General features: G+C 39.2%; 1 protein-coding gene across 1 annotated transcript; it reads right to left on the bottom strand.

The window, feature by feature from the left end:
- Positions 1–390: 390 nt before the first annotated feature.
- On the bottom strand, positions 391–8,304 carry LOC125071597. Its single transcript, XM_047681918.1, has 3 exons — positions 8,228–8,304; positions 2,269–2,369; positions 391–797 (listed from the first exon to the last, which is right to left on the bottom strand). Exons 1-3 carry the CDS (start codon positions 8,302–8,304, stop codon positions 391–393), a joined length of 585 nt encoding a protein of 194 aa, XP_047537874.1.
- Positions 8,305–13,626: the final 5,322 nt, after the last annotated feature.

Here is a 13,626-nt window from a genome sequence, read left to right as displayed (position 1 = left end):
ACGAGGCCAAGTTTTGTGATTATTTTCGAATGAATTACAAGACATTTGACAAATTATTAGATTTATTAAAGAATAAACTGCAACACACAAATACAAATATGCGAGCAAGTATATCTGCTAAGGAGAGATTGGTTGTTACATTGAGGTAAATAAAATAAATATAATATATATTTAATTATTCTGATGTAATGTAGAAAAATCAAAATCAATCAAGCTTGAAGTAGATGGACTTGGAATGTTTTGTAATGAATCGTTTTTAATGCTATAATTCGAAGCCTGTGATTGAACTCTCGTACTGGGTCGAGCAGTAGTATTGTAACCGTAGTGTGCCGGGGTGTCCATTGCGCCTGCTGTGCGTGAATGATGTGGAGCGCTATAACTATTTTTATATTAGATATTTCTTATAATATTCAATACTTGGTACTGGAATTCAACAATATCTTCGTCTTTGAAGCGTTCCACGGTAGGAGCTATACCTTTAAAAAAAGACATCATTCTACTATCGTCATCTTTTTCTAACGTTTCCATAAACTTAATCATTTTCTTATCTACAGGATTTAATTCTTCGTTTTTCTTTCTTTTGTTGACATTAGTAACTTCAGATTTGTTTTCTTCCGGCATGTTTGATCCAGATTGGGTTGGCTGTGGGGTAATTTTTTTCAAAAATTGTAAATTATCATAATATTGATATTTATGTACTTGTTTTGCACCTGATCCAGATTTCGATTCACGTATCTTTTTGTCGCATTTCATCCACGCATCCCTTATATTCTTCCATTTCTGAGATATTAGTTTACCTGAAATAATTAATATTAATAATCCATTTTATTATTGTAATGTTTTTTTCAATTTCAATTGCAGGTATTTAGCAACCGGAACTTCATTAGCCGATCTTGAATATCGTTTTAGAATGGGAAAATCAACTTTAAGCGTAATCATACGAGAAGTGTGTTCTCTAATATGGTCTGAACTTTACCCAAAATATATGAAAATGCCATGTATGATATGAAATGATTGGCTAGAAATAGCAAATTTGAAGTGTCTGCTAATTTCCCTCATTGTGTCTGTGCTGTAGATGGAAAGCACATCAGAGTAATAAAACCAAATAAAAGTGGATCGATGTTTTTGAACTACAAACATTACTTCTCGATTGTATTAATGGCAGTCGCCGATAGTGACTACAACTTTATTTATATCAGTGTCGGTGCTTATGGAAAGGATTGTGATTCAGGTGTTTTTAAAGACACAGCTTTCTGGCACAACATGATTAACAATACTTTGAACTTGCCAGGACCTACTTCCTTACCTAATACCAACATTGCCTTGCCATATGTATTCGTAGGTGATGAAGCATTTGCATTACATCAGAATTTACTGCGCCCATATAATAGTCAAATGCTTGATGCAGAAAAATCCGTTTTTAATTATCGGTTAACAAGAGCGAGACGATATGTAGAATGCACCTTTGGGATACTGGCCAATAAGTAGCGAATTTTTCATCGACCTTTAAATGTGTCATTGGATTTGGCTGTTAATGTTGTGAAAGCTTGTTGTTTACTGCAAAATTTTATACACAAAGAGGAGGGCGTAAAAGGGGTCCAAGAATCTCTAAGCGGGTGTGAATTAGAGGAGTTTTTGCCATTTAATTCAACAGAAATGGTTCCTACAACAGCTAATGAAATACGTGACAAATATAAGGAGTATTTTAATTCTGAATATGGCAGTGTACCATGGCAAAATAATTATTGTTAATATGTATGCGAAACGTGTTTCTATCTAGCGGGAATACTTAAGCTACTACTAGTAGTGATGGGACTCGTGGGGCCTTTTTTTCACTCGAGTCACTCGCTAGTGAAAACCGATTTACTCGAGTGTCACTCGAGTAAAGATAAGACTCGAGTGTTTTTTTTTTCGAGTGAATCATTCGAGTCATTCGTAATCCGAGTCATCAAAAATATGACTCGAGTGGGAGTAAAAACAAAACTACTCGAGTAACTCGATTGAAACACGGCTCGAGTCCCATCACTAACTACTAGTAGCAAGTGATTGCTTGTTTAATGTAGGTACCTACCACACGAAATTGCTTACGAGATATACTATCCACACACTATATAATACACTGTTGCATTACGATTTAAATAAAAAACATACTGATCGTGTCTTGTCCCAAACTTCCTTAAGTCAGCTACTTATATATTTTTTCGTTTGGCCCCACTAGATAGAAAAACATTAACAAGAATAAATAAAATTTTGTAAAAAGATACTTACCGTATTTATTTTTCTCCGTATCGGGTAGGTCTGCAAAGTTCTCATTCATTATATGGCAGATCTCAAACCAAGCTTTTAAACTTTTACGCTTGTCTTTATATGTGTAATATGTTGTTTATTGAAACAAAAACTGTAGTTGTTGCTCTGTAAAGAGAAATTTATTTTTTAAAGTTTAATACAATCACAAATATAAACGACTACTTATATACCTAGTACAAATTTATATGATATTATTTACTAACCTGTAAAGAGAAACAACATTAAAAGCTATTGCTTCAAATTCTATTTTAAACAATCGTTATTTCTTTTCAAAAAATCTTGCTAAACTTAAAACGTACAAAAACCAGAGAGCCTTTTTCCACAGATTAAATTATATAATGAATACAGAGTAAAAAGTGCTGCCACCATAGATAATATATTTTTATGAACCAGAAGTGGAGCTATTTTTTAAAAATAAAATAGTTCTGCTGAAAATAGATTTTTAATTATAAAGAAACTCTAATCACAATAAGAATTAAATACGTCCGTCTCGTCCGAATGCCACCTCAAAAAGCAAAAGAAAATGATCGTCCGCGGTGGCGTGATCGCTACGTCACGATGACGCGCTGCTAGTCCCCGCCTCTTGGTCCGATATTTCCAATACGGCCTCTCCTGATTGCGAGGCGTCCTCGACCGCTTGATTTTGGCTGGATGACTCCTGGAAATCTTGCAACTGATCAGCGTCTTCGTCATCTGTAAAGCAGGATCATTTAAGCATCTAACTAAAGATCCAGTAGTCAGTAGTCAATAACAATTAACAGCTCCGTATCACAATTGTAAGCGTGCACTCAAACAACCGTGACCAGCGCATGTTATTTGTTATCATAAGATACGCAAAAGCAAATAACAAAAATGTTATCCTAAAATAACCAATAACTAGCACACATCATAGGTAGCGGCATCTAGACCGCGCATGTGGCTCTAAGGTATATAACCTTCCATAAGAAGTATGTAAAATACACGCCATAGGTAACCGCTATAAAGCAAGCGCACGTGATTTCTCAAACAAGACAAAGCATACGTCATAGGTAGCTGCCAAATGCAAGCGCACGTAGTTAATGTAGTACACGCCATAGGTAGCTGCCATAGGGCAAGCGCACGTGACTTCTCAAACAAGACAAGCATACGTCATAGGTAGCTGCCAAAGGCAAGCGCACGTAGCTAATATAGTACACGCCATAGGTAGCTGCCATAGGGCAAGCGCGCGTGGCTATACTCACCACCCGTGAAGAACGCTGCACACGCATCCGGCGTCCACTCTCCACGCACTTCACCGAACCAGGTGCTCCGCAGCTGCCTGGGTCCTTTTGCCATAGGATCCAGCAAGGAGCTCCAACTCGTAGCGGTGGTGAGGAAGTTGCTGAATAACTTTGTAGGGACCCCTCATGCTGGAGTCCAGCTTGCCGGAACTCTGTGAACTTTTGCCAACGAACACAAAATCGCCAACAGCGAATACTTGTGGTTGTCTTCGCGTCTCATTGGTTCGTTGATCTTGACTTGCTTGATTAGCTTCCAAGAGATCGGAGGCTTGCTGTCGCCTCAAGGTCATTAATGCGTCTCGATTTGTATTGGAATCTTCTAATGCTACATCTCTTACTAGCGCCCTCAATATGGGTGTCGTTGCCTCAATTCCAATCAAAAGTTGTAATGGTGAGGTCTGAGTGGTAGCTTGTTTTGTAATATTAAGTGTCAGCTGTATTTTCCACAGAGTATCGGACCAACTACTGCCCTTATTGTTTACTTCTACTCTTAACATATTTAGGACTGTACGGCAGTAACGCTCGGCATGGCCATTTTCTTGATGCATTTCGGGCGTGATTAAATGCGTGGCACAACCCAACCCAGAAACCCAATTTTGAAACCCTGAACTTTCAAACATTCTACCCCGGTCAGTTATAATTAAGGATGGTGTACCAAATAATGATATTGCATTTGTAAAGACACGCTTTAATTCTTCGGTATCTTGACGGTATAAGGAATATAGAAGGCAGAACTTTGAAAATACGTCCACTAATACCAAGACGTACTTAAATCCCTTAGATTCAGGTAGGGGACCTAAAACGTCCATATGAACAATCGAGAAGGGATTATCAGGCTTTGTCCAAGATTCTATAGGCTGATGAGGAGCCCGAGGAACCTTTTTATGCGAGAGACAGACCACACAATGGCCTATATATTTCTTAACGAATTGTCTAAGGCCAGGGAACCAGAAATGACGGAGAATCAAGTTGACAGTCTTATCCATACCAATATGTTCATGATCATCATGAAAAACGCGTAAGAGGCTGAGTCTATGACCCTTCGGGATGAAGCATAGGAGACGTGACTCCTCTCCAGTAGAACTATACTTGTAGTACAAAAGATTGTTTTTTACGACATATCGCGAAGGATCTAACTGACCGTCCCTCAATTTCTCAATTAGTTCCTGTGTTTCAGAATCGGCAGTTTGGGCAATTTGAGCCCAGTTATTAGGGCGACGAATATGTGAGACAATTGGTGGGTTTCGACTGAGAAAGTCAGCGTGTTGCATTAAAGCTCCCTTACGATATTCGATCGTGAAACGAAAGTCTTGCAAGTATACCCACCAACGAGCTACCCGTGGAACTAGATCTTTCTTTCGCTCGGTAAGCTTTAGCGAGTTACAATCCGTCACTATCTTAAAGTCAATTCCAATAAGATAGTGGCGAAAATGTTGCAGCGCTTTGACAATGGCCAAAGTCTTGAGCTCATAACTATGATATCGGGACTCCGACCCGTGAGTCGCCCTACTGTAATAGCCAACAACGCGTTTCCGTTTTCCTTCGTGTTCCTGTAGCAACACCGCGCCATAACCTATCGCGCTGGCATCAGTGTGAAGCTCAGTGGGCAATCCTGGGTCAAATATTGCTAGCACCGGTTCCTCGGTTAAACATGACATGATTTTATTACGCGCCGCGTCTTGTTCGTCACCCCAGATAAAAGGTTGTCCCTTTTTAGTTAATTTAGCAATACAAGCCGTTTTTACAGCATAATTGGGAATATACCTCCTAAAATAACCAGCGAGACCCAAAAATTGCCGCACTTGCTTGACATTCGTAGGTTTTGGTGACTTTATTAAAGCATCTACCTTCCTAGGACTCGGCCTAACCTGACCCTGACTTATAAGGCGACCTAGATATTCAACTTCGGTCTCTAAGAAGGTGCACTTTTTTAAATTTATCGAAAATCCTGCATTTGTGAGGCAAACGAGCACCTGCCGCAATAGATCAAGTCCTTCCTCTATAGAGTCCGATAATATCAAAACGTCATCAATGTAATTAAGGACCTTCCCAGAGTCTGTCAAGTGCTTAAGTGTCTTGGATATGATTCTCTGATAGACCACCGGAGCATTCGTCAAACCGTAAGGCATTTTCAAGTATTCAAAATGGCCCTCGGGCGTGACGAACGCTGTTTTCTTAATAGATCGTCATCCTTCAGGGGCACCTGATGAAAACCAGTTGCCATATCCAGACTAGTGAAATATTTACTATTGCCCAGTTTGTCTATGTGGTCGTCTATCAGTGGCAAGGGAAATCTATCCTTAACAGTGATTGAATTTAAAGCGCGATAGTCGACGCACATCCTATCAGACCCATCTTTCTTTTTGACGAGTATGATAGGACTCGCGTACTCCGACTGTGACTCTCGGATGATACCTTTACTTAACAAGTCGTTTATTATCTCGCGAACTCTCAACTTTTCATCTGCTGATAGTTTATAGGGGCGATAATGCACAGGAACATCACTATTTAATTTAATTTCCATACTACCCGTATTGACTGTAGTCGTAGCCGTTCCCGTTACAAAATAATTGGAAAACTCATTAATTAGTGAAATAAGACGTTTTTTATCCTCGCGTAATAACCGCGTATTTATAACCTCCGTATCTAAATCGCGAATGTGATGCACCTGAACTACACTGTCTCCCCTTATTAGCCGTTGTTCATTAATGGTTCGTATATAAGTTACCCCTTTACGATTTAAAACGTCGGTTCCTATCAAAATAGGAGCGCTGATGCAATCAGAAGTTACAACATATAGATCGACCTCTATGGATAACTCTGGGAACTCAACAATCGCCGTCACATAGTAGGTGGATTCTATTTCCTGACTACCTATACCGCGCATTAAACGATATGTAGGAACCCGTTTATAATTGAGATGTTTAAGAATCGAGTCAGAAATTAAAGAAATATCAGAGCCGCTGTCGATTAAAACGTTGACCGGTAATTTATCAATGACCGCTGTCATTGCGTTTCGCCGTCCTGCGCAGTTTGACAAAAATTTACATTGCTTGTATTTACATTGCTACCCTTAGATTCAACGCGTTGTTTTGCGAAACATCTATCAGCAGTATGCCCAACCTTCTTACAGTACGTACATAACAACGGCGATCTATTAGAAGAGTCAAGAACGGCAGACGATTTATTAGATTCCGTTTTCTGTCTCTTAGCGCAATTTGATTTTACATGCCCATATTCACCACAGCGATGACATTTCGTATTACTTATAGGTTTCAACATCTTATTTTTGCGGAAGTCTGGCTGACCTACATTCGGTGTACGTACGAAATTGCGGGTAGTTCGAAAATCGGTCTTAGGTTTTGTATAAACTGATAAAAATTCCACTAATTCCTTACAGTCCAATTTAGCATTAGACGCAGCGGCTTTTATCTGTGGATCCGTAATACCCCTTATGACGATTGCCGTTTTTAGGTCATCCGATAGACCTTTCACGATATTCAAACGCAATAACGACTTGCGAGCATATTCTGCATAAGAAATAAAACTATTGGAGTCCGTTTTCATTACGTCGAACAAAACAGTTGCGATGTCGATGTTTCGAGGGCAGAGAGATCGAAATTCCAACTTGGTCCATGGTCCACAAAAATTGGTCCATGAACGGTCATTGGACACCCATTCGTCAAGCCAAGAACGTGCACTGCCTTTAAGACATTTTCCTATCCGAGACAGGTACTCACGGTCATCCCAGCGATTAAGCTCACGACCCCTATCTACCTCTGCACACCAAACATCGAAATCGTGGATCTCAGGATCAAAATTTGATATGTAATAATGGACAGGTTTCGCTTGTATTAAAGATGTTAAAGCACTTACGATTTTGTTCGTCGTATCGAAGACGGACTCGATCGGCTCCGTGGCGGCAACAACAGGCGGCGGTGGAGTGTGGCATTCTCGTGCTGGACGAGGCGGTTCAGATATAGATTCAGTAGTAGACAGTCTACCCTCAATAGCATTTAACCTTACCAAAATCGTATCTAACGCATCATTACGAGAGCTACTGCTTATACGTGAGTCATCGCGACGCCGCTTACGAGAATGACGACTAGTATGATGGCGACCTTTCCGTGACCTGCTACGATGTTTCCGCGAGCTATCCGATATTTTCTTAGAACGTGAAGGCCGTCCCGACATGACGAAATTAAAATCTACTTCCAGTTAACTATTAATCAACAGAACACTGCACTAAAACTCAAAATGATTTATCACTAAAATAGCAAAAACACATTTAAAGAAACTGTAACTAATTCACTAAAATGGCGATAGCAATCAAGGCTTAGTGGTCAATCCCACTTCTGATTTTATGAACCAGAAGTGGAGCTATTTTTTAAAAATAAAATAGTTCTGCTGAAAATAGATTTTTAATTATAAAGAAACTCTAATCACAATAAGAATTAAATACGTCCGTCTCGTCCGAATGCCACCTCAAAAAGCAAAAGAAAATGATCGTCCGCGGTGGCGTGATCGCTACGTCACGATGACGCGCTGCTAGTCCCCGCCTCTTGGTCCGATATTTCCAATAATATTATATTAAGTAATGAGCAAGTATCTATAATTATCTATTAAATTAAATGAAGAGTAAAAGAGCTTCATTTACATATATTTCCAAAGTTTTGTCCCATAACACTTCTCTGTCCTCCACTAAACTTATAAACGTTTCGTAATCAAAACTATCCATGGTAATTAATTAACAAGTTCACGCACGTGCACGTTCGTACGCGTCCGGTAATGGAATGAATCAAACAAACAAGGAGGGCGGGGAACGCGCGCTGTGGCGGCGCGGCGGCGACGCGGTGGCGGGCTTCGCGCGACTCGTATCTACAGTGCAATTGCGCGTCGGCGCGGCGACGGCGCGGTGACGGCATCGTGTGCAGGAACGCTTAGTCCTCTGCCTCGAATTTTGCGGGCAGCGGGGCGGCGGCGGCGGCGGCGCGGCAGCGGGGCGGGTAACGCATACCTGTTCTCCAAACTAGCGGGCAGATCGCGTGGCACTATAGCGGTGTAGTGTTGTGTTCGTGGTTGTGTTGTCGAGATATTTGTTTTTATTCGCGAACGAAATGTCTGAAAAACGGCGACATCTTTTTGATTCAAATTTATTCCTAACGCTCGATTTATTGTGGGCAAAAGAAGAAGTGGATCCCTACTATAGGGCAAGGAAAATAAATGGCGAGTATTATCGAAATTATGAAGAACAGAGACAAAATCCCAACAAATTCTACGACTACACCAGAATGAGTGTAGAAACTTTTGACTATATTCTTGAAACTATCAAGAGTGATTTAGAGTCTGGAATTAATCCAAAACGATTTAGAGGTTTATCTCCAGCAGAAAAATTATACCTGACGCTTGGGTAAGTAAAACAACGAAATTGTAATTTGTAATTGTATTTATTGATAGTTTCAAAAAGGAAATTGTGTTGCACTAATTTAGTAAATAGTTTGGCATCGGTCTTAAGTTCCCAGAAACAATTATTTTAATTAAATACCTACTACACACTAATCAGCCTTAATTATTTATCTTTGGCGAAAACATTTATTATATAAAAACGTTTCGTATTTTCGTAAATCCAAACTTAGTTCAATTAGATGTAAATACTTTTATTTTAACACAATAGGTTTAATCGACACAATTATCCAAGTTATACAATCAATTCCCCTTCATTTTAAGATCACCCCGTTGAGCTCCCCGTCTGACATCAGTCTGCCTTCCTCTTTTCTTCCAACTTCCTTCTGTCACATCAAAATGTGCGCGATCCTTCAATAGGTCAGCTGAGCTCGATCGTGATTGGCTGCTTTTTCAACCAGCCAACCGCCATGCAACAGTGTTACCATCTCTAAATCAGAATAACATAAATAAAAATCATCACATTCGGCCATCCGAACGAGTGCAACTCCTGGTGCATAGGTCTCACACCCGTCCGGAAAGCCCAAGAGATATTTTAGCCAAAATTATTTTAGTTTTAATGAAACTCATGTTTTTACATGTACATATATTTTATTCACTACGGCACGCGGCTACGTAGCAAACAACGATCATCACATTCGGTCATTGGGTTAGCTATTGAGTGTTCGCTTGACGCTGTTGCAGCCCAGACAAAAAAAATTATCATCACTGTCATAATCGGATGACTCTTCTGAATAATCACTAACTTTTCCACCATTACCGTTTGAAAGTTTCGGGTTTATTTAAGGCCGCATTCGGTCTGCAGCAACAACAGTTTCGAACGATACACCCTTCTTGTTAAAGCCAGGAACATTAATAACATGTACTACATACAAGTACTACGTACATTTTCAAGTACTCTTGTTATTTTGTAGGGCCCAATAGATTTAGATAGAAGTTTGCAACTTGTCCGAGTAATTTTTAAGTAATTTAACTAAGTATCCTTCCCCATAGACGGCAGCGGGTGCTCGACCCCTATTGTGGCGCAATTTTTGTGTCCGCTGAACCGTGTCAATATTTTTACTGATATTACCTCTGATTGATTCTATGCTCTCCGATAGATCATCTGCACTTATGCCTAGTTTATTGCCTAATCCATCAGGAGGCCTCCAACCAAACAGGACCTCTGATGAGTCTTTTGAGTAGAAGAGTTAATTGTGTTATTTATGCCCCAGTGTATTTTACCCAGCCACGTGTCCCAGCAACGCTCGTCTTTCCCGGTATTGTTTATCTTTATGGAATTAAATTTTATTTGGTTAAAGCGTTCAGCTTGCCCATTGGCCCTGGGACACGCGACTGCATTCAATACATGTATTATCACACACAAAATGTTTTAAAAGCATCTGACGTAAATGAAGTGCCTCTATCAGATATAATCCAAGAAGGCACTCGAAAATCGTAAAAAATATGTTCAAGAACTTTTAAGGGGCTTTTGGTTTTTGTGTCCTTCACGGGTCTTACTGATACTGATATTTATTGACTGTGGTAGTCAAAATGTAGCCGTTCTCCTTTTTACTCCTCGTAAATGGACCCAAAGGTCAATATGGATTGTATGAAAGGAGACTTACACCTTTTGAATGGGATACAAATAACCAGCTTTTTGATTCCGTGCACTATCCTTATTGTAACCACATTGAATATAGAAACGTACATAGTTCTTGACAAATTTGCACAAATCAAATCAAATCAAAATATACTTTATTCAAGTAGGCTTTTACAAGCAATTTTGTATCGTCATTTAACAAATTATTTAAAGCAAAACCACCACCGGTTCGGAATGTAGATTCTACCAAGAAGAACCGGCAAGAAACTCAGTAGTTACTCTTTTCAATATCTAAAAATACAGTCATATTAGTTAAATACCTCCTCCTAACTGGAAGTCAACAAGCATTAACTCCACGCTTTTTTATCATCAATATAATCTTGTGTATTGATATATTGACTTTGCAGAATCGGAAACTTGGCGTTCTAAGCTTATCCTTACTTCTTGTGCACATACAATGATTATCACTGACTTTATTAAAGTGATCAATGCTACTGTGAATATACATAATATTGTTGTAAATATACTGTGACGCAATAGTGAGTGTTCCTACTTTATTAAAAACATCCCGAAGAGAGTCTCTAGCTCCAAGATTATAAATAGACCGGTTTTCTCCCTTGCGTAAAATAAATATAAATTTAATATCTGCAGCATTACCCCAAAGTAATATGGCATATGACATAATATTGTGAAAATAATCAAAATATACTAGACGAGCGGTATCAATATCAGTTAGTTGTCTAACTTTTCTAACCGCGTATGCTGCGGACCTGACTCTTCCTGTCTGGTATGATAAATGAGGACTCCACAGAAGTTTGGAATCCAATGCTATTCCCAAACATAAACGTGTATCGGCTACATCAAGACGGCCATCATTTAAAGATATATTATAATTTTGCTTTCTAACATTGGGTAGGATAAAAACTACACATTTGAGTATTCAAAAATTAAATTATTTACTGTAAACCAATCGTGTACCTGTGATAATAAATAATAATAATAAATAAATAAATAAATATTGGACAATATCACATACATTACTCTGATCCCAATGTAAGTAGCTAAAGCACTTGTGTTATGGAAAATCAGAAGTAACGACGGTACCACTAACACCCAGACCCAAGACAACATAGAAAATTAATGAACTTTCTCTACATCGACTCGGCCGGGAATCGAACCCGGGACCTCAGAGTGGCGTACCCATGAAAACCGGTATACACACTACTCAACCACGGAGGTCGTCAAATATATATAAATAATGCACCGTTCACATCGTCATAGTCAGTTTTTCTCCTGTTAGCTCAGGGAATCAGTACTGCCATGTTATCATGATTAGCTCGACAAGTTTGAAAACGTGCAGTACGAGGAACCACAAGGAATAATTTGTCTTCAACCCGCCTGTAGACTTTGTGATCTTTTACGACAAAAAAAATCCTTATTGTAGTTTGATTTCTCATTGTTTTCCGGTCTTAAAATCTGTCTGTCATTTGTAAAATCAATAGGGATATGTATTAATATTGTACACAGTCATGGTCGAGTCTCCGTTAGAGTCTGTTAAGTTAGTATTCCGACTTAAGCCATCGACATGTGTCATTTGGGCACCTGGTTTGTATTCGATATCGAATATAAATTTACTTATAGGTGGCGCACTTCAGGAGTAGTTTGCCTACTAAAGTAGGCAACAGGCTTTAGAACTCAAGGGTTCTCCTGCCATTGTAAGAGGATGCAACCTATATCCAAACGCTGGCATCTGTATGGAATTCGATGTCCAAATTAGGGTTACAGAGCTAAGATCGAGTGCTCAACCAATTTGTCTTTTAGCTGAGTAAAAGCCTTATATTCAATATCAGACTACTGAAAAGTAACTTTTATTTTTACAGGTTGGTTAGAGGTCGAATCCCCTAGCGATTTTTTTTTTAAAATATCCGGCTAGCCCCAAGAATTAGTGGACTTCATGAACAGGTTTTGGTACTTGGAACTCTTTAACTGCTGAAATTTTGTGTTCGTCGGGGCATATCTCATTGCTGGAAATTTCATACCCTAAATACATTATGACATTATCGAAAAATCTACATTTCGACAACTTCAGGGTCAGTTCAAATTCACGCAATAGTTTAAGGACATCTCTAGTCTCTGAAAGCCCTGCTCCAGATTTTCTGATGGCACAAGAATGTCGTCTAAATACGCCAACAGTGTATCGAACCGTTTTGACCCCAGCTTTTATTTATAAATCTTTGAAAATCTGCCGGTTCGTTGGTGAAACCGAATGCGCTTAAATTCGAAGTGACCGTTCGGAGTTTCAAAAGCTGTATAACGACGGCTTTCCTGTCCCAAGGGAATGTGGTAGTACCCCCGAAGTCGAAGGAGGTGAAAAAACAATTACCACTAAGATTCAATTGATCTTCTATAAGTGGACTACCACTTATACTATTCTATCCACAAGGATGACAGTCTTTTCTAGTTTTAAAATGGGACTTGCGAATTCAGATTCAGACCGTAAAAATTGCCAAACTCTTTTTGTTATCACCGGTGGTCTTGTTGTCATTAATCAGTCCAGAAGTCGAAGGGTTAAGTGGATTCAGTTTAAACGTTGCTGAATCGTAGCCTACTCTAAAACACTAACATTTGACATTTCACTAAAGGACTACGACAATGATGAAAGTATGTCCCTTTGAACGACAATTAAAATACGTTACGTTCGTTTTGCTAGGCTTTCATGCTAAGCTGGTACAACGGTTAAACTTAAAGTTTTCGTTACTTTTACTAGCATAAGGTAAATCTGTAGTTAGCTGAGAATTGAGAAAGTTCAGGTCCTCTGGTTCCTTACAGTCTAATGATTGCGCACCACTCCTTACAGATTTGTCCAAGATTCCATGTCTAACAAAGTTAACGGCCTGTTGACCTTTAATTTCGCAACGGTTTAGCAGAGTAAGTTTAACTTAGAAGTATTCTCTTAAGTTTTCGTTGTAACGTGTGGTGCGCGCAAGCATCTCAAGAAGCCGACCATAATTTTGC

The sequence above is a fragment of the Vanessa atalanta genome, chromosome 19 (genome assembly GCF_905147765.1).
Source record: "Vanessa atalanta chromosome 19, ilVanAtal1.2, whole genome shotgun sequence".
Classification (NCBI taxonomy): domain Eukaryota; kingdom Metazoa; phylum Arthropoda; class Insecta; order Lepidoptera; family Nymphalidae; genus Vanessa; species Vanessa atalanta.
The sequence above is the reverse complement of the archived record's forward strand: the minus strand, read 5'-3'. Positions and strand labels throughout refer to the sequence as shown.

Excerpts from the sequence above, each read along its gene's own strand:
- LOC125071597 (XM_047681918.1), bottom strand. The coding sequence starts at position 8,304 with ATGGATAGTTTTGATTACGAAACGTTTATAAGTTTAGTGGAGGACAGA. Across the intron at positions 2,370-8,227 it reads TGGGACAAAACTTTGGAAAT|ATATAAAGACAAGCGTAAAA; the intron begins ATATGTAAATGA and ends AACATATTACAC. Across the intron at positions 798-2,268 it reads TACGGAGAAAAATAAATACG|GTAAACTAATATCTCAGAAA; the intron begins GTAAGTATCTTT and ends TAATTATTTCAG.